General features: G+C 40.8%; 1 protein-coding gene across 2 annotated transcripts in view; it reads right to left on the bottom strand.

Moving 5' to 3' along the window:
* LOC125892000 (paired box protein Pax-7-like) overlaps positions 1–18600 on the bottom strand; it is a 267516-nt gene that overhangs the window by 28634 nt on the left and 220282 nt on the right. For both annotated transcript variants that reach the window (XM_049581694.1, XM_049581695.1), the window contains exon 8: positions 4122–4389. In XM_049581694.1, coding sequence (XP_049437651.1) covers positions 4122–4389 — 268 coding nt within the window. The remainder of the gene's footprint in view (positions 1–4121; positions 4390–18600) is intronic.

The following is an 18600-nucleotide window of genomic DNA, read 5'->3' as shown; positions in this document are numbered from 1 at the left end:
TCTCAGCCAGGAAGGGTACAGCTGCCGCCAGATAGCCAGGAAGTGCAGATGCGGTCCTTCAGCAGTTGGATACACTCTGCAGAAATACAGACGAACCAACAGCTTGGAAGACAAACCAAGATCTGGGCGTCCAAGGGTTTCTTCAGCAAGAAATGACCGCATCCTGATCCGCATGTGCAGGCAAAACCGCCGAATGACATCACAGGAGCTTCAGCAGCAGTGGTCAAACCAAACTGGTGTCCAGTGTTCCACCCGCACTGTACGTGGCCGACTTTTAGATCATGGCTTAAGGTCCTACAAGGCTGTCAAGAAGCCCCTGATCAATGAGAGACAGAGGTTAGCCCGGCGTCGTTGGGCCCAGGCACACAAGAACTGGACAGCCAGGAATTGGAAGAAGATTTTGTGGTCAGATGAGTCCAGTTTCCAGCTTTATCTTCCTCCTACTAATGTGAGGGTACGCAGAAGGCCAGGCGAAGCATTATCTCAGCATGTACAGTACCTACTGTCAAGCATGGTGGAGGCAGTATCATGGTTTGGGGATGCATGAGTGCTGCTGGTGTTGGTCATCTCACTGTCTGTGATGGCACGTTGAACTCTACCAAGTATTGTACCATTCTCGAAACCCACATGCTCCTTTCTGTGCGTGCACTGTTCCATTGAGGTAAAAACTGGATGTTTCAACAAGATAATGCCCCTTGCCACACATCCAAGGCCAGTAGAACTTGGCTGCAGGAGCACAGTATCCAGGTCTTAGAGTGGCCAGCTCAATCCCCGGACATGAGCCCCATTGAAAATCTGTGGTGGATTATCAAAAGGTCTGTTTCAAAGCATAAACCAAAGAATTTAGAAGAATTAAAAGCAGTAATTCAAGAAGAATGGGACAAGATTACCCCTCAACAGTGTGAAAGGCTCGTGGGGAACATGCCAGCCAGGATTAGAGCTCTACTACGTGCCAATGGCAGGACTACTAAATATTAATTTGATGATGTGATGGTTTATTTATTTTTTGTTCAGTTTTGAACACATTCTCTGTTATTTGTTGACTTTGATACCGACAATGTTGAGAACTGACATATTGAAACTGTCAAGAATTTAGTTTTGTTAGTTTTTCTTGTAAACAATAAACAAAAAAATATAATTTGTATTTGTTTGTATCTGTCTAATGCAGCCACACCTTTGAAACACAAAAAAGATTTTTCCACAAATATTTCATGATAATATTTGAGATTGTGTAAAATTTTAAGGGTGTCCGAAAACTTTTTTCCACCACCGTATATTGCAGCACCTTGGTAAATCCAGTGGAATACATAATCAATTGCTGTTAACAGGTTGTGTTTACTATGAGATCCTCCCTGAAATCAATTAGGAGAAATACACACACAAGTGACATATAAACTGTTACACCAGCCAGGTGTGTCTGTTTCATAAAATAATCAAATATTATTTGGGACACAGTGTGTCCCAAATAACATTTGCTGGCACAATTTCTGGCACAATTGGGATTTGGTACTCACTTAGTAAAGCCCCGTTTCCACCGAGCAGTACCATACAGTACAGTTCAGTTTGGCACACTTTTTTTCTGTTTCCACTGCAAAAATTTGTGGATGGTACCAACAGAGCCGTTCCGTACCATTACCATTTTTGTTACCCCTTCTGTTGGGGTACTAGCACACAGATTTGATACTAAAAGGTGGAGCTGTGAACACTGCAGTCAGTTGAATGGGCAATAGTGGACGGTCACTCTGCTCAGGACTGAGCAGTGGCTAGTTTTGAGGCTGTACGAGAGTTTTATACATTAGTTAACGATAACTATAAAATGAAAGGATGTTTTACTACCTCTCACAGCAGCTGCAGTAGGATAAAAAGCAGCTTAATTCACTGGGCTGACCGCCGGCAACTTTTAAGGTGGAACATCAACTTGTAATGTTACACAATGCAGGAGGTGATGACGTGAATCAATCAACACCCTAAGTATTCCATATGAGAACTCTGACCATTACTTCAGTTTTTACATGACATACAGTTTTAGTAATGAGTGAATCCTTAAGTGTTTATATACAGTACAGGCCAAAAGTTTGGACACACCTTCTCATTCAATGCGTTTTCTTTATTTTCATTACTATTTACATTGTAGATTCTCACTGAAGGCATCAAAACTATGAATGAACACATGTGGAGTTATGTACTTAACAAAAAAAGGTGAAATAACTGAAAACATGTTTTATATTCTAGTTTCTTCAAAATAGCCACCCTTTGCTCTGATTACTGCTTTGCACACTCTTGGCATTCTCTCCATGAGCTTCAAGAGGTAGTCACCTGAAATGGTTTCCACTTCACAGGTGTGCCTTATCAGGGTTAATTAGTGGAATTTCTTGCTTTATCAATGGGGTTGGGACCATCAGTTGTGTTGTGCAGAAGTCAGGTTAATACACAGCCGACAGCCCTATTGGACAACTGTTAAAATTCATATTATGGCAAGAACCAATCAGCTAACTAAAGAAAAACGAGTGGCCATCATTACTTTAAGAAATGAAGGTCAGTCAGTCCGGAAAATTGCAAAAACTTTAAATGTGTCCCCAAGTGGAGTCGCAAAAACCATCAAGCGCTACAACGAAACTGGCACACACGAGGACCGACCCAGGAAAGGAAGACCAAGAGTCACCTCTGCTTCTGAGGATAAGTTCATCCGAGTCACCAGCCTCAGAAATCGCAAGTTAACAGCAGCTCAGATCAGAGACCAGATGAATGCCACACAGAGTTCTAGCAGCAGACCCATCTCTAGAACAACTGTTAAGAGGAGACTGCGCGAATCAGGCAGCATGGTCAAATAGCTGCTAGGAAACCACTGCTAAGACCACTGAGATTTGTTTGGGCCAAGAAACACAAGGAATGGACATTAGACCAGTGGAAATCTGTGCTTTGGTCTGATGAGTCCAAATTTGAGATCTTTGGTTCCAACCGCCGTGTCTTTGTGAGACGCGGAAAAGGTGAACGGATGGATTCCACATGCCTGGTTCCCACTGTGAAGCATGGAGGAGGAGGTGTGATGGTGTGGGGATGTTTTGCTGGTGACACTGTTGGGGATTTATTCAAAATTGAAGGCACACTGAACCAGCATGGCTACCACAGCATCCTGCAGCGACATGCCATCCCATCCGGTTTGCATTTAGTTGGACGATCATTTATTTTTCAACAGGACAATGACCCCAAACACACCTCCAGGCTGTGTAAGGGCTATTTGACCAAGAAGGAGAGTGATGGAGTGCTGCGGCAGATGACCTGGCCTCCACAGTCACCGGACCTGAACCCAATCGAGATGGTTTGGGGTGAGCTGGACCGCAGAGTGAAGGCAAAGGGGCCAACAAGTGCTAAACACCTCTGGGAACTCCTTCAAGACTGTTGGAAAACCATTTCAGGTGACTACCTCTTGAAGCTCATGGAGAGAATGCCAAGAGTGTGCAAAGCAGTAATCAGAGCAAAGGGTGGCTATTTTGAAGAAACTAGAATATAAAACATGTTTTCAGTTATTTCACCTTTTTTTGTTAAGTACATAACTCCACATGTGTTCATTCATAGTTTTGATGCCTTCAGTGAGAATCTACAATGTAAATAGTCATGAAAATAAAGAAAACGCATTGAATGAGAAGGTGTGTCCAAACTTTTGGCCTGTACTGTATGTTAATTTTGGCCAGATTATATGTACTGCATACATTCTAATCCTCACTCGGAGAAAAAAACAGTGTCGCAGAGCACCGTTTCTCCGGGCAGCATTAAACCCCCAGTTTGCCTGAGAAGGACTAAATGCACAAAAGCCTTGTTCTGTGGATAACAAATGAGGTGCAGACTTCCCTCTGTGTCACAGGTAATGAGGAAATGTTGTGAGTGCTGGACACAGCAGTGAGTGACAACAATCCCGCCCACATTTAAGGGCACTGTTTGCAGTGGAAATGCTAGGGTCTAGGTACCATGTCTGAAGCATTACTTTTGGTTCTAAAGGTACCACACTGAAATTGTTTGGTGGAAATGGGGCTTAAGGGATTGTGCTCTACCAGTTTGTGACAGGGAGTCATAAAAGACAGAGTTTGTTTGTTTAGTCTGAAAAAATAGGACTCAGAACTCACTCTGGCCATACTGACTGTACTGGTAGCCGGCAGCAGCCACAGCTGGGTCCATGCTGTAGCTAGTGGTGCTGTATGTGGGGGGGCAGTAGGATTGGGATGACGGGAGGCTGTCCACTGTCTTAATGGAGGCCTCAGCTGAACGCTGGCTGCAGCTTGCTGAGATGACACTGGATGGAGAGGAGTCCAAGGCACTGTGGAGCGGTGAGATAGAGAAGTCGTGCTGTGGCTGTGAGGAAACTCCGCTGGGGTTACTCAGGATGCTCATCACCTGCAAACACAGAGGAGAAGAACTGATGTCAGACAGACTTCTGTCAAACACTGGTTCAGAGCAAGACACCCAACAACCAACTGTCACACTCCCAGTTTGTATGATACAGCAGCTTGTTCAGGGGCCCTACGCCCGGTAGTCCTGTTAATGGTGTAGAGCTAGAGAGGGGATTGAGCCATAGAGAGAGTTGCTGGTGGGCTCTCAAGAGCAGAAAACAGGCCCTTGCGAGTGATTCAACTTGCCATCACAGAAATACGCCTGTGTTCAAAGAAGAACACACATATTTGAATACAAATGCTGTATAAGCCCTAGAGAAGGCAAACCCATCACTGCCAATGTTTCTTCTTTGCTTTAGTCAATAGCAGTCTTTAACAAAATGATATGTTCATTTTACAGAAACTATAAAAACTACGCATAAACTATAAAAAAGCCTTGATTTAATGAATCATTTCTCATTTTCAGGGTATTTTTGTCCGATACAGATTTGCAGTGATGATAGGCTCCAGTCCTGGTCAGCCTAGTAAAGGAAGCCTATTCAATTGCCGGCCTGCGGGCCACATCCAGCCCAGAAGAAACCTTCCAGTTACATCTCTATTATAAATGTGCAAGATCAGTCCAAAACACCTGGCTTACACAAAAACTCATTAACAATTTGACCAGTCATCTTAAATCTTGGTAAATATCTTCTTTACATGTTGGGGAAGAGATGTATCAAAGCATATTGAGTCTTACCCATAAAGAGCGCCACAAGTACCACAAATGTGTAACCTCATAAAGAATATCACCAAATTTGGTACACATGCTCTGGGGCCAGGTATTGACCAAGAAGTAGAAGTATCATGATTATGGGTGCATCATATGCTATATCATTCTTTTGCTAAATTTACTGTGAGTTTGCATGAGCTAGAGACATGGAAGTCTGCACCATAACTGGAAATTTGAAATTTGATTCTGATCAGTCTGATGGTGGCACTAAAATTGTGAGCCCCAAAAAGAGAAAAAAAAAGAAAAACAAAAAAAAGGACAGGCCGCACCATGAGTCTGATTGATTAGAAATTTGACACACATGGACAACTCAATGTGTTATACAAAAAAGCCTCTTGGACAAGTGAGGCCATCAGGATGGACTATTTTATATGCAGAAAATGGGAAAGTCTTTGCAAAGGGTGGGGCTTAGAAGGAAATAGGCTATTGATTACATTGTCTTGGAGCAATCTTGATGAAACTCAGTGAAAATATCCAGAACTATGTAGAGACCAAGAGTGTGTCTCAAATCACATACTTTCATTATTACACTTCAATGTAGTACATTAGTACACTACAAACTAGTTGCATGGTGTACTAATTTCAACAGGATAGATTTATCTCAAATTGCGCACATCTGTTTTGCACCTACCAGAAGTGACAACAGATTATTTTTCCAACCACCTCTTCTTCTTTTCTTCTTAAATGGCAAATTGCAAATGGATGGTGGAGCATTATCCCCAACATTTGAGTGCTAACTATGCTGCAATGTCAGTGCTAATTAAAATGTGCTGCTGTATGAATGAATGAATGAATGAATGAATGAATGAATTTTTATTTCCGTGTCCTGTCCAAAGACCCATCCCTTAAGGGATTATAAGACACCATAAACAATAATTGACTGTATCACATTCACTTGCTATGGTTTGAAAGCTACACAGTGCACACCAAAATAGATTAACAATTCCACATAGTGCCCACCTGGAAAACAGAATAAATACATCATCTATGTCCTTTTTGTTCGTTTGTCCCTAGTCTGAGTGGGCGGAAGTTCGCTGCATAGATCAGCCTCTCATTGGGCGGAACGAGCCACCTGCTGAAGTCCCGCCCTACCACCTCCAGTTGTGTAGCAGTTTTCAACTCTTTTCAACACATCCTTTCCGAACTTTTGCGGTGTTTGATCTTGCGGGGATGTAGCCATTTTTCTGCCATGGTTCGTGTCCTGTAGGTGATATTTTTGTGGGTGTGTTACACCAAAACCTGTTTCCCCCCAGCAATATTTTTGCAAGCACACCGTTGCTGTGGCACCGCCCAGAACGACTGTGATTGGTTGAAAGAAATACAAGCAGCCGGGGCGTTTTTTTCTCAAATCTTAAAGTGAGAGTTGGCCCAGCAACAAACTAGTCTCGCTCATCAGACCTTTCTCAAGAAAAGAAAGGTCTGGTGAGCGAGACTAGTTTGTCCCAAACTTTATCTAAATATTCAGGAAGTGCAAATACCTTATAGTCAAAAATCCATTTTAGTCTCTCTGCATCACTCAACCACATCAAATCAATATTTTTACACTTATCAAATAACTTTTGGCGCAACTCATGATATAAGGGACAATAAAACACAACCGCCCGGTAACGTCCAGTCTCAAGGAGCAGGGGCAAGATCCCAGAGCGGAGTTGGGTGCATAGTGATATTTGTCTCTTAGACAATGGAGCACAAACATTTTTCATTTCCATAAAAACTTTTTATCATACAAAAAGTTCTTAATTTTGGTTTATATAGTATGTTCTGTGACCATTTACTCTGATATGTGTTAGACAAAACTTCCTTCGCCAAGGAGATGTTTACAGTATGTACATTTTGATAAAGGTCAGATGCTCCAATTTCTCTAAATATATCATCCATCTCACTTGCCCATGCACCCTTTACAGTCACATCCCAGCTGAATATTTTCCTAGCAACTCAACTCTCTGGTATTTTTAGCAATCTGTTCCATAGAGCTAGCATGCTACCTTTCCATCTCACTTTGCACGGCTCCCATCCCATATCTCCAGTTATTGCCAAGACGGGTGAATTTATGGGCTCCTAGGAAATACCGTACTGTTCTATTCTGTACCATTTACCCTTTCACTCTTAACTTTGAGCCCCACACCTCTGCCATATAGTCCATAACAGGGCAAACACATGTATGAAATAATTTGGAGTAGGTAACATATCCCAGATCACCCAGCTGTTTCATTTTTGCTATTATACCACCAAGTGCCCTATTTGCAGATTCAGCCAAGACAGATGTTCCATGTCCAAAGTTTAAATGTTCATCCAAAATAAAACCCAAGTATTTATAATTTGCAGCATACTATAATTTTTGATCTCCAAAATAAAACTGAAAATTGCTCCTTCTAATCCCTGTATGTCTGAAATGTATGATCTGAGTTTTACTGTGATTAACTGTGAGTCTCCATTTTTTTTTTATACCAACTCTCTGCACATTCTAACATTTTTTGCAGATCTTTCTCATTTTCAGCAACCAGGAGTATATGATCTGCATACAGTAATATGCCCAATTGATTACTACTGTCATAATTCAGACCCAGTCCTAGATATTTTATTTCCTTAGCTAAATTGTAAATAAATATAGCAAACAGAGTGGGAGAAAGACAGTCACCTTGCTTGACCCCAGATGGTGTAGGGAACCAGCCTGAGCAGTATTCATTAACTTTAACACAGGCTCTTTGTATAATGACTGTATGGCCCAGTAGAATTTTCCTCCTATTCCTTCTGCAAGAAGATGATAGGCTAGTAGGTCTCTGTTGACAAAATCAAAAGCTTTTTGGAAATCTATATAACAAGCAAATAATGGTTTGTTTTGCATTATCCTACTTCTAACTACAGCGGTAATAGAATATACATGATCAATACAGGCTCTAGCCTTTCTGAAACCATTCTGCTCTTCCACTAAACAATTATTTTCTTCCAGATAAGCCATGAGCCTATTGTTAAGGATGGAGGTATACAATTTATATGCAGTACTCAACAGACTAATGGCACGGTAATTTGAAGGTATCCTAGGGTCATTTTTCAAAGATTTCGGTATTGGGCTAACAATAGATTTGTACCATATTGACGGAATAGTCCCATTTTCAAAACAAAAATTCAATAAAACATAGAAGAGCTTTGTAAACAAGGGACATATCAGTATTTCAGTTGTCAGTTCATGAAATCCTGAAGCCTTTTCCCACTTTCAGGGTAGCAATGCTTTCTTCACTTCCTCAACATTAATAGCTTCATTAAGAGCATTTTCATGAGTGATGGTATGAGGCGATTGGTTCTCTAGCTGGAATTTGAGATGACAAATTCCATCAAAGAAGGCTGAATCAAAACAGTCACTCTTTTGATCAACAGAAAGCAAGTCTGGAAAACACTTCCCATTCATATCCCATCCTTGATATCATAAACTCCTATGGTATTTTACTCTGTCTTTTGGCCCAAGTTCATTCAAGTATTAATTTGGTCCCAGAAACGTTGAGGACTGGATGCATGAGTTTCCTCCAGTTGCAAGATATAACCCTTATTGTATTGTCTTTTGAAGTATTGTAACCGTTTATCAAACAAATTTTGCCCCAGTTTAAAATCAGCTCTGTACTGTTCTTTCTGTTCTTTTTCACCTTTGTATTTCAAATAAATATGTTCTGCTTTATGCATTGCCTTCCACAAATCCCCTAACTCCTCATTCCAGAATGGTTTATAAGCCTGTGAATTTTCTGAGGCGACTCTGGTCTTGTGACTGCTCCACCTAGCTCACTGTGTAAAAGCTCACAAACTCTACTGTACCATTTATCAATATCATCATGTGTATTTTGTACTGTCTGTATACTTTCAACCAGTTCCACTATACCCTTTTCCATTTAGTCAGAAAGTTGTCTTGAAACATTCCTGAATAGTTTATGAATACATTTATTGTGTACAATGTTATTTGATTCATGATCACTCCCATCTGTAATATCAGTTTGTTGCCGCGCAATTAATTCATGAAATAACAGTGAGTGATCAGGGACTCGACAACTATCACTAATCAAATCATTGCATTGGCAGTCTGACATAAGTTCAGATGAAGGTAATACTTTAAAATCCAGACAAGTTTCTAGACAGTCAAAAGGTACAGCTATATAATCTACGACAGCCCTCCCTTTGGTTGAGACTGAGGTAAAGTTATCGCAAAGTGGGTTCACCCGTCCATTTATAACACACATTTTAGAGTCCAGTAGAAATTCCAAGAAGGCCTCTCCATGACGGTTCACACAGTCATCAACTGCAGTACGTATAGGAGTATTGTCCACTTCACTTAAATAATCTAACTGGTCTCCACAAACATACATAGTGTCCAAATCTGAAAATAGGTAAACCTGGCTCAGTAAATGAGCAAAAAAAGAAGATGCGTCCCTTCCCCAGTGAGACAGTTAGGGTGGTAAATAGCATGAACAAATAACAAAACTATAGTCTGAACATCTATGTGTAAGACAGATCCCTATAATTCCATCCACTGTTTTATCAACTATTTCTCTTTCAAATTCACTGAAAAGATGGAATTTAACAAATATCCCTACACCTCCTGAGCCTCTTGGGGCTTTAATGTGTGTCATTCTATTATGACCGAACCAAACATAGCCCTCTAAATAAATAGTTGCGTCTCCCATTAAATGGGTTTCATTTAAAGAAATTAAATCAGGTGATAATGATGCTAGGAATGTGGATCGTAATCTATTGTTCAGATCTGTCCAGACATTCCATTGTACCAATGTTAACGAGTCCAATGAGGGATGGATAGATCCTCACAGGCCTCCACTGCACTGCTCCGCGCTTGATTTTTTTTTTTTCTAAATTGTCAATACGCACCTCCTGTCTCCCAATCTCTAGATCCATGTGCGTGCGGATCTCTTTGCTCTGTTTCGCCAGCTCGGACAGAACTTGGCCATGACTTTTCTGGATAGTAGATTCAAGATGGTCCACTTTGCTGTTCAGCTCCTGTCTGATGCTACCAGTCATCTCATCAATTTTTGAGGGAAGCTTTTTGAGTTCTTGCGCAATGTTTTCATTGCCCGGCATATCTGCTGTTGCTGAGACCATGCCCTTAACACCACTTCTTAGCGTTCTGCCAGTGTCCATAGACAGGATACCTCACAGTATCAAAAGCATATATTGCTGACTATTTAAATCAAAAAGTCAAACCAATATTTTAATTTTCCTGCTAACTGCTGTAGCTTGGAGTGTGTTAGCTACATGTAGCTAGCTAATGTTAGCACTCACATTATTGTCTGCAGTACCAAATCATTACAGACTCAACAAACATCACTAATGACTTCTATTTGACTTTCTATTTGATCGTTAAGGGTGAGAATTATCCATCATTCCACGCTCAACATTTGGACTGTTTTGAGTGCGCCAATAGTACATTGCGTTTTCCACTACTGTGCAGTGTAAACTCACGTAGCACACTTGTGCACTTAATAAGTATTAATTACTACTACTTAATAATTTTACTAACTTATACTATAATTATACTTAATAATTATACTAACAATCTGAGCCAATCTGTGTGAAAAAATGCACTGTTAGTGGACGTATTTTTATGTTGTTTGACGATAAAATTATTAAACCATCATCATTAAGAATTTTTTTTTTTAAATATAGTAATAAAATTAATGTTCTCTTTGTTTTTACTTGTTTTTGGCAGTAAAAGTTAAATATCCCCATTGACAAAAAAGTAAACATCCATATTGACTGACAATCCCCTGTATCTGCATGAAATGGTTTGGTCCTGCCTTAGCGTACTGATGGTGATGGTGCCTAGCAGCAGTCAGCAGTTGCACTAGAATGCAACAGTCATCATCATACTAGCTAGTACTAAAAGAAAATCCGGTTTTCACAAAAGGAAAGAGAGAAAGGAGAGAGAGCAGAGGCAAAAGAAAAGGTGTCAATGTGTGAGCCAGTTTTTCCCCAAGAAAGGTGGGTAGCCTATAGTCTGTGAGTGGTAGAAATGAACCTGTTAGCTTAATTAATGTCCATAGTGAAATAAACTAGCTACAGACTATTGTTAGCCTACATTTCACTCCTTTTTAACCTACATTTAATCAGTGCAGGTAAATGTTTAGCAAGATATTCATATTAAATCAGTTGTCTCTGCCCCTTTTACCAGACTCAACAACAGATGAGTCAGAAGCAGAAACCCTGTCTCCCCATAACTTTAACCCTAACCCGTCCCAGTGAAAAAGGTGAGCAACATTGTGTTGAATGACATGCCAGTTAGCATCATTGCAGGGAGTCTGTGCGAATTTCTCTCTCTCTCTCTCTCTTGCTCGTTTTTATCATTACAAAAGAGAAAATGAAATATTTTTCAATGACAGAAATTCAAACTAATTATTTTTCCACATAATGATTATTATGAAACAAAAACAGCCTGCAACTGTCTGTACTGGATGCTGGACAGTTGGAAACATTAAGTAGCCTAACTCAGCCTGTATTAAAGTTACAGGCAATATTAAAATAATCCAGTTAGATGCTTCCATTTAGATTGAATTATGGCCGTTAAATGACATCTATAGATACAGACTTTATTATTCCCATGAGTTCAATTTATTTTTGCAACAGTGAATTGCATACTGTATGCAGGCTGTTGCATGTACAACTCACTAGCAGTAAATATTGTACTGGTAGTAACTATGTAAAGAAAAAAACCACATATGTTGTGGCTACATACCACACACAAGACAGGACTTTGAAAGAGGATCAAGATTTAACAGAGCAGAGCAATACGTTTCACTTCATCAGGCTCATACTGAGCGCAGGAAGAACATCTTTTAAATAGGAAACAGCACTCTAAGATTTACATAATTGAACAACAGAAAAGAATCAAAATAATATATACACTGTTTCAATGGCAAAATTACCATTTATACCATATAAAATATGGAATAGCCTCACATAGTCAGATTCATTCAAATAGCAATACAAGGACAACAGCACATCTGTTCGGTAAAACCGATTCTGATTCTAATCTGCAAGAGAGATATTTCAATACCATCTCACAAGGAGGATAATCTCAGAATTTTAAGAACACAAGAGCCACAACATATGTGTGTTTTTTCTTCTTTACGTAGTTGCACTTTTGGCACAGTACCAGCACCTTGACTTACGCTGTGCACGGGTATTTTTCTACTGTTGTACTGGTAGTATTAAACTACAAGAAGCAAGACAGTTGCAAGCCTTCAAAGTTAGAGTTAAAGCTTTTAATGGGTCAGTTAGGTCCTAGAGATGTGGTGACAACAGTTGCGCAGGGGGGGCCCAATGTGCTTTTTTTTCATGGGGCCCAAAATTCCTGGCGGCGCCCCTGGCTATGTGTGTGTTTGGCCTCATTCATTCTTTAGACAAATGTGATCAGCCAAAGGGACTGATCAGATTTGTGAAGCCCAAAACCTGCTTGTGATACTTGCAACTTTGATTTTGCAAAATCACTTTGCCAGAATAATTTTAGGGTTTTTTTTATTCATATAGTGCCCCCCCCTCCAACAGACAAAAGGTAAATTCCAAGGAATGAGAGAGAGAGAGAGAGAGAGAGAGAGAGCGAGAGCTGCAAGCTGCAAACAGCTATTTCTACAGCCTCCTCCTGCTGATTTTGCAAACAATGTTGTATTGTTGTTTAGCCTTTCTGAGGCAATGGCATGTTAAATCAATGAGTTTAATTTTATGAAAATAAAAACTTTTAACAGGCTCCTCAGTCACTGCATCCTTGTGCCTCTCCTTAAAATCACAAGACTTTTTGAATGCGTAAATTCCTAATAAAATTGCATTAACCAAAATGTCTTCCCAAAGGGCGGGGCCAGTGTTGGGCAAACTACTTGGAAAATGTAGTGAGCTAAGCTACCAGTTTCTCTACATCAAAATAAAGTTTCACTATATTGAAGCTATCCCCAGAGAAATGTAGCAAGCTAAAGTATGAGAAAATGGCAAAAGTAACTTACTACTTGCAAAGCTATTTTTACTTTTTGACTTTATGACAAATCAGCGTAATCTCAGTAATACGAAAAACTGTCAGTCAAACAAATAGGCAGGCAAAAAATGTTCAGTTGAACTGTTTATTATGAAATCACAAACTTAGTGGCCTATTCAAATCCCTTTTATTTGAGACCGTGCTGAAAGGTGAGTGTGTTTGTTGATCCTGTGAGTTTATTTATCGCCTTAAACTTAGCTTATATTGGAGTTATGCTATGTAGCGTGTGAAATAGAGTATGGTGAATGTGCTAGGATAGGTAGTATCAGCACTGCTTCTACCTGGAGCTCGCATGTACAGAGCCTGGGTTTGTTGAAGGTGGCGGTGCTGTTTGGGCTGAGAAAGCCATGTATAAGTAAGGTAAAGGAGGTTGTAGGCCGTTATCTTGCGTTTGTCAGCTGCTCTCATGTTCCCTCCTTTTGTGAAGGTTTTGTTGCCGTCCTCTGCTAACCAGGCGTCATATACCTCATGGCGTATTCCCCCGACATTCGTTGGGAATATTTCAAAACTTCTAGCTTTAAATTAACACTGAAGTTGCGTCTTGTCACCATCTTATCTGTTTACAATCAGCTGAGAGTGCGCAACTGCGCATGTGCCTGGCTGAGGGTTGATGTGTGTGTGTGTGGATGTGCTTCTCTGTGTCTGTGGATGTGTGTAATCTGGGTCTAGCGCTCTATAAATGCCAAAAATGTCACATAAACACCACCAGTTTATTAATTTTTTTTTAAAAAAGCCGGCTGCTAATAGGGCCCGGTAACGTTAACATTACAGCAGAGAGATGCTGAGCACAATTACACAACGATCACTTACCACGTCTGCTCGTTTTGTGATGCCGACAGATGAAAAGACAGTATCTTTCAAGAAAAGCATTTGAACCACTCCTGAACTTCTGCGCTCCATCCTTTCACTGTAGTCCTCATAAACAAACATTTTCTGGACTGTTTCCACAGGCGTGTTGGGATCGATGTCCAGCACAAATTGTTTCATCCTGTCGATATACATCACTCTGCTCCACGTCTTCGGCTTGTTACTGCAACCTTTTACAATACATGTGTAAACCATGATTTACAACAGCACTCTGTAAACTTTTCTCAAACTTTCTGCTGCATCCAGCTGACGATACCGCAAATGCAAGGCTGCAAGCAAGAACTACGGCACTGTCTCAGGTACGAACTGTGTCACTCCGCCCAGTGGTTTACTGAAGAAAGTATTTCTGAGTATTTGCTTCATGTGTCGTAATGTTACTTAATTAAACATTATTATTTCATAGCGTGGGGAATGCAGAAACCGTGTGTTTTCCACTAGAGCGTTTTGGAGTCATTTGATGGTGTAATTGATTAGTTTTGAGGGAGAGAGGGGGCTGTATCACCTCCATTTCAGCTGGCAGCTCTGTCCCTCCGATCTAAAAACAGCAGGCACTGACATTTAAAGGTATAAATCATGAGCTCGCCATTCTTGTCCTGTGTATCAATTTTCAATCAGATACTCAGATTTCTTCGTCTCTTTTTTTTTTTTTTTCAGGAGCAGCCAAAGACCACCTGGTGGCAAGATAGCTATCTACCAGTGTTCATAAACAAAAGAATATTGGTCATGGCCGAAATAAAGATAAAGATAGATAATTATGTACAGTTAATGCATTCAAGGTCTTCTGACTCTTTAAAAGTTGACATGGTGTCTCTAGCTCAAAGTATGAGGGACAAGAAGAGGATTTGAAGATTTTCCAATTTACTTCCATTCACACTAATTAGACTGCCACCAGAGCACCACCTATTGGCCAATTTGCACCGAATTTTGCACAAACCCTCATCGGGCCATGGAACACAATTAGCAAAAGTATTGTGGTAATCGGACTGTATTTGCTCAAGATATGAAAGACTGTTTGTTTTGAAAACAATGTGCAGGAATTTGTTGTTTTATATTTTGGGCGTTTTTTGGACGATCAAAATTCTTTTAATAACTTTTTGTCAGAAGGATCCACAGATGCTTCATGCAAAGTTTGGTGCAAATCAGTCAAATCGCCTAGGAGGAGTTCGAAAAAGTATGTTTTTCATTTGTCGCAATTTAGCGAATGGAAAGTTACCGCGAAAGCGGGCGTGGCTTACACTGCACAATTCAGCTGAATTCAGAGAACACCTAAATAGAAGGTTTAACAATGTGTGACATATTAAGTGGGAGTTATTAGCCAAAAACGCTTTTGCATTGAAAATAGCACCACCTGCTGGTCATTTTTGGTGTGCGAGTTACAGGGGCCAGTCTATACCACCCCTATTAATTTTATTTCCATATGTGTTATGGTGTTGGCACAGTGCCAAATGTTAAATTAGATGGCCACCAGAGCGCCACCTAGTGGCAGATCGGTGAGTCTTTAGTCAGATGTCCTCAGGAGGGTATTGACAATAATTATGCCAAGTTTCGTGTTAATCTACCCAACCGATGTTGAGATATAAAATACTTCAATTTAAAGAGCGCCACCTGGTGGTCATCGCCTGACCTTTTGCACAGAGCCTCAGGGCCTCATCAGGAAGTAGTAACCTGAGTTTCATATCATTCGGATACACCAATGTGGAGATATGCAGCACATCGTGTTTACAACAAAATCTGCAGGAAGTTATTATTTAATAACTTGAGTATTGTTTGGAATATCAAAATTCTTTTAATAACTTTTTGTCAGGAGGGTCCACAGATGCTGTGTGCAAAGTTTCATGCCAATCGGTGAAATTGCCTGGGAGGAGTTTGACAAAGTAGGTTTGCGACATTTTGCGAATTTGTGGAAAAAAACTTAGGCGGAAATGGGCGTGGCCTATATCAAGAGATTCAGCACAATTGACTGAATGCGTGGATATAAGGTTTTTGAATGTGCCACAAAGTATATGGGAGTTATGACCCAAAACGCATTGTCCTTGATTATAGCACCACCTAGTGATGACCATGTGCAACCACCTAAAAATATCGAATTTCGGATCTGGCTGGATGAATGTGGAAAGTTTTGGGAAAGGGGCGAAATTGGGACACGAAATGTCGGAACAATAATAATAATAATAATAATAAACAGCGCGATTTCAGTAGGGTCCTCCGCAGACGACTTTGTCTTCGCTCAGGTCCTAATAATAAACAGCGCAATTACAATAGGGTCCTACGGATCACTTCGTCGTTGCTCGGGCCCTAATAACTAGAACTGCAAGCAGTTATGAACGGGGGCCAAGGCCCCCCGTGCGACTCGTTCCCCGCCTCCCACGGAGCCCATGGAAGTTGTCCCCAAAGGACAACGGGCTCTGGGCGAACGCATGTTTATGAATGTGTCATTTAAAATGCGGAAGTTACAGGCAAAACTGCCTTTGCATCCGTTATAGCGCCACCTATAGACCGATTTGCGACGAATTTGGCACAAAGCATCTGGATGACCTCGGGAACGAGTGACTTAAGTTTGATGTTGAAAGCATCTACTTTGAGTGAAATATGAAACAATGTGTGTTTTTTAGCTAGAAAAAAAGATTGTTTGGTTGTAACAAGCGCATTTTTTGGAGTGCCAAAATTCATTTGATAACTTTTCATCAGACACATCTGGAGATTCTATGTGCAAAGTTTCAGGCAGGTGGCACTTAAAATGTAGGAGAAGTTCGAAAAAGTAGGTTTTGGACATGTGGCGAATTAGCAAAGAGAATGTGCAGCAGAAGTGGGCGGGGCCTGTGTCAGAAATCCCAGCTCTATCCAGGGAACACATGGATGTAATGTTTGTGAAAGTGTCATTTAAAATGTGTAAGTTGCAGACAAAAACGTGTTTGCATCCATCATAGCGCCACCTAGTGGAGTACATGTGCAATTTTTGGTACGAAAGATCTGTGTCCTATTCTATATGTACCCTTAAAATTTCAAAGCCCTCAGCATAATAGTTTGGCTGAAATTAATGTTTGTTGTTTATCTTGTAATAAGCCATGCCCACATTGACAAGTCATGACCACCTCCAAGATATGACCTCAGAATTGGCCCTACATCATACCAACCGAATTTCGTAGAAATCGGTGCAGCCGTTCAAGAGATATAAACTTACCATATTTGTAGCACCCCCTAGTTGCCAAAATTCGCCAAATTCGGCTCATACCCTCACAGTCTTATGCCAACCAATGATCTCAAATTTGGTGTTAATAGCATTTAGTTTGACCGAGATACCCAACAGTTTGCATTTTTATAGCTAGCTATAGAAGTTTGTTTGTTAATAATTTGCGCATTTTTTGACCGAATAAAATTCTTTTGATAACTTTAGATCAGGTCCAGTAGAAGAGTGTATATGTCAAGTTTCACGAAGATTGGACAAAATCCCAAGGAGAAGTTCGAAAAAGTAGGTTTTCCAGTTTTCGCGATTTTGCGAAAAAACTTCCTAGGCGCAAGTGGGCGTGGCCTATGGCAAAGTGATTCAACTCTATTCAGGGAAGCTGGGGATACAAGATTTTTGAATGTGCGACATACGCTGTGGGAGCTACAGGCAAAAACCCATTGGCCTAGGTTATAGCGCCCCCTGCAGGCAGATATACATAGTTTTTTGTATCTGAGGTACGTGCAGGGGTCTGGACCACCCCTCCAAATTGCACCGCTCTCCCTTGCACGGTTTAGCCTGCAGCGCCACTTTTACCTACGGAAGAATAAAAATAAAAATCTTTACAAAAACAACAGGGTTCCTAGCACCGCTGGTCCTAGGAAACGCGTCTGCTTGCATACACGTTCCCTCGGCCCCTCGGGCTTCGCCCCCTAATAATAATAATCATTCGAAAAACAATAGGGACCTCGCAGGTCTGTGACCTGCTCGGGCCCTAATAAATAATAATAGACAGCACGATTACAGTAGGGTCTTCACGGACGACTTTGTCGTCACTCGGGCCCTAATAATAAACAGCGCGATTACAATAGGGTCCTCATGGACGACTTCGTCGTCGCTCAGCCCTAATAAACAGCACGATTACAAAAGGGTCCTCACAGAAGACTTCGTCGTCGCTCGGACCCTAATAAATAATAATAAACAGCACGATTTCAATAGGGTCCTCACGGACAACTTCGTCGTCGCTCGGGCCCTAATAATGGGGAGAAGGAGGTGCACACTGATCTTTCTAATGTATACCACGGGAGGGGGGCTCTCTCTGAAGGAAGTGCCCAGTATGACAGATGCCTCAGGTTAAAAACATAATAATAAAATAACAGATTTGGGAGGCCTGAGCCACCTTTTGCTATGGGTTTCTGTAGTTTACCTATATGCATTCTTGGCTTTCTGCTGCTCCAGAAAAAATATCACAAAGTGCATCAAATTGTTTGAAATACTTGATAGAAAGAGTGGAAGCAACTGGAGGAAATAATTTACTTTTGGAGCACAATTTATCTTTACAATATTAACCTTACCCCACGATGACAGATACAGTGGCAACCATCTCTTCATCTTTTTG

Source organism: Epinephelus fuscoguttatus, linkage group LG7 (genome assembly GCF_011397635.1).
Source record: "Epinephelus fuscoguttatus linkage group LG7, E.fuscoguttatus.final_Chr_v1".
Taxonomy (NCBI): domain Eukaryota; kingdom Metazoa; phylum Chordata; class Actinopteri; order Perciformes; family Serranidae; genus Epinephelus; species Epinephelus fuscoguttatus.
This window is presented reverse-complemented; position numbering and strand designations above follow the sequence as displayed.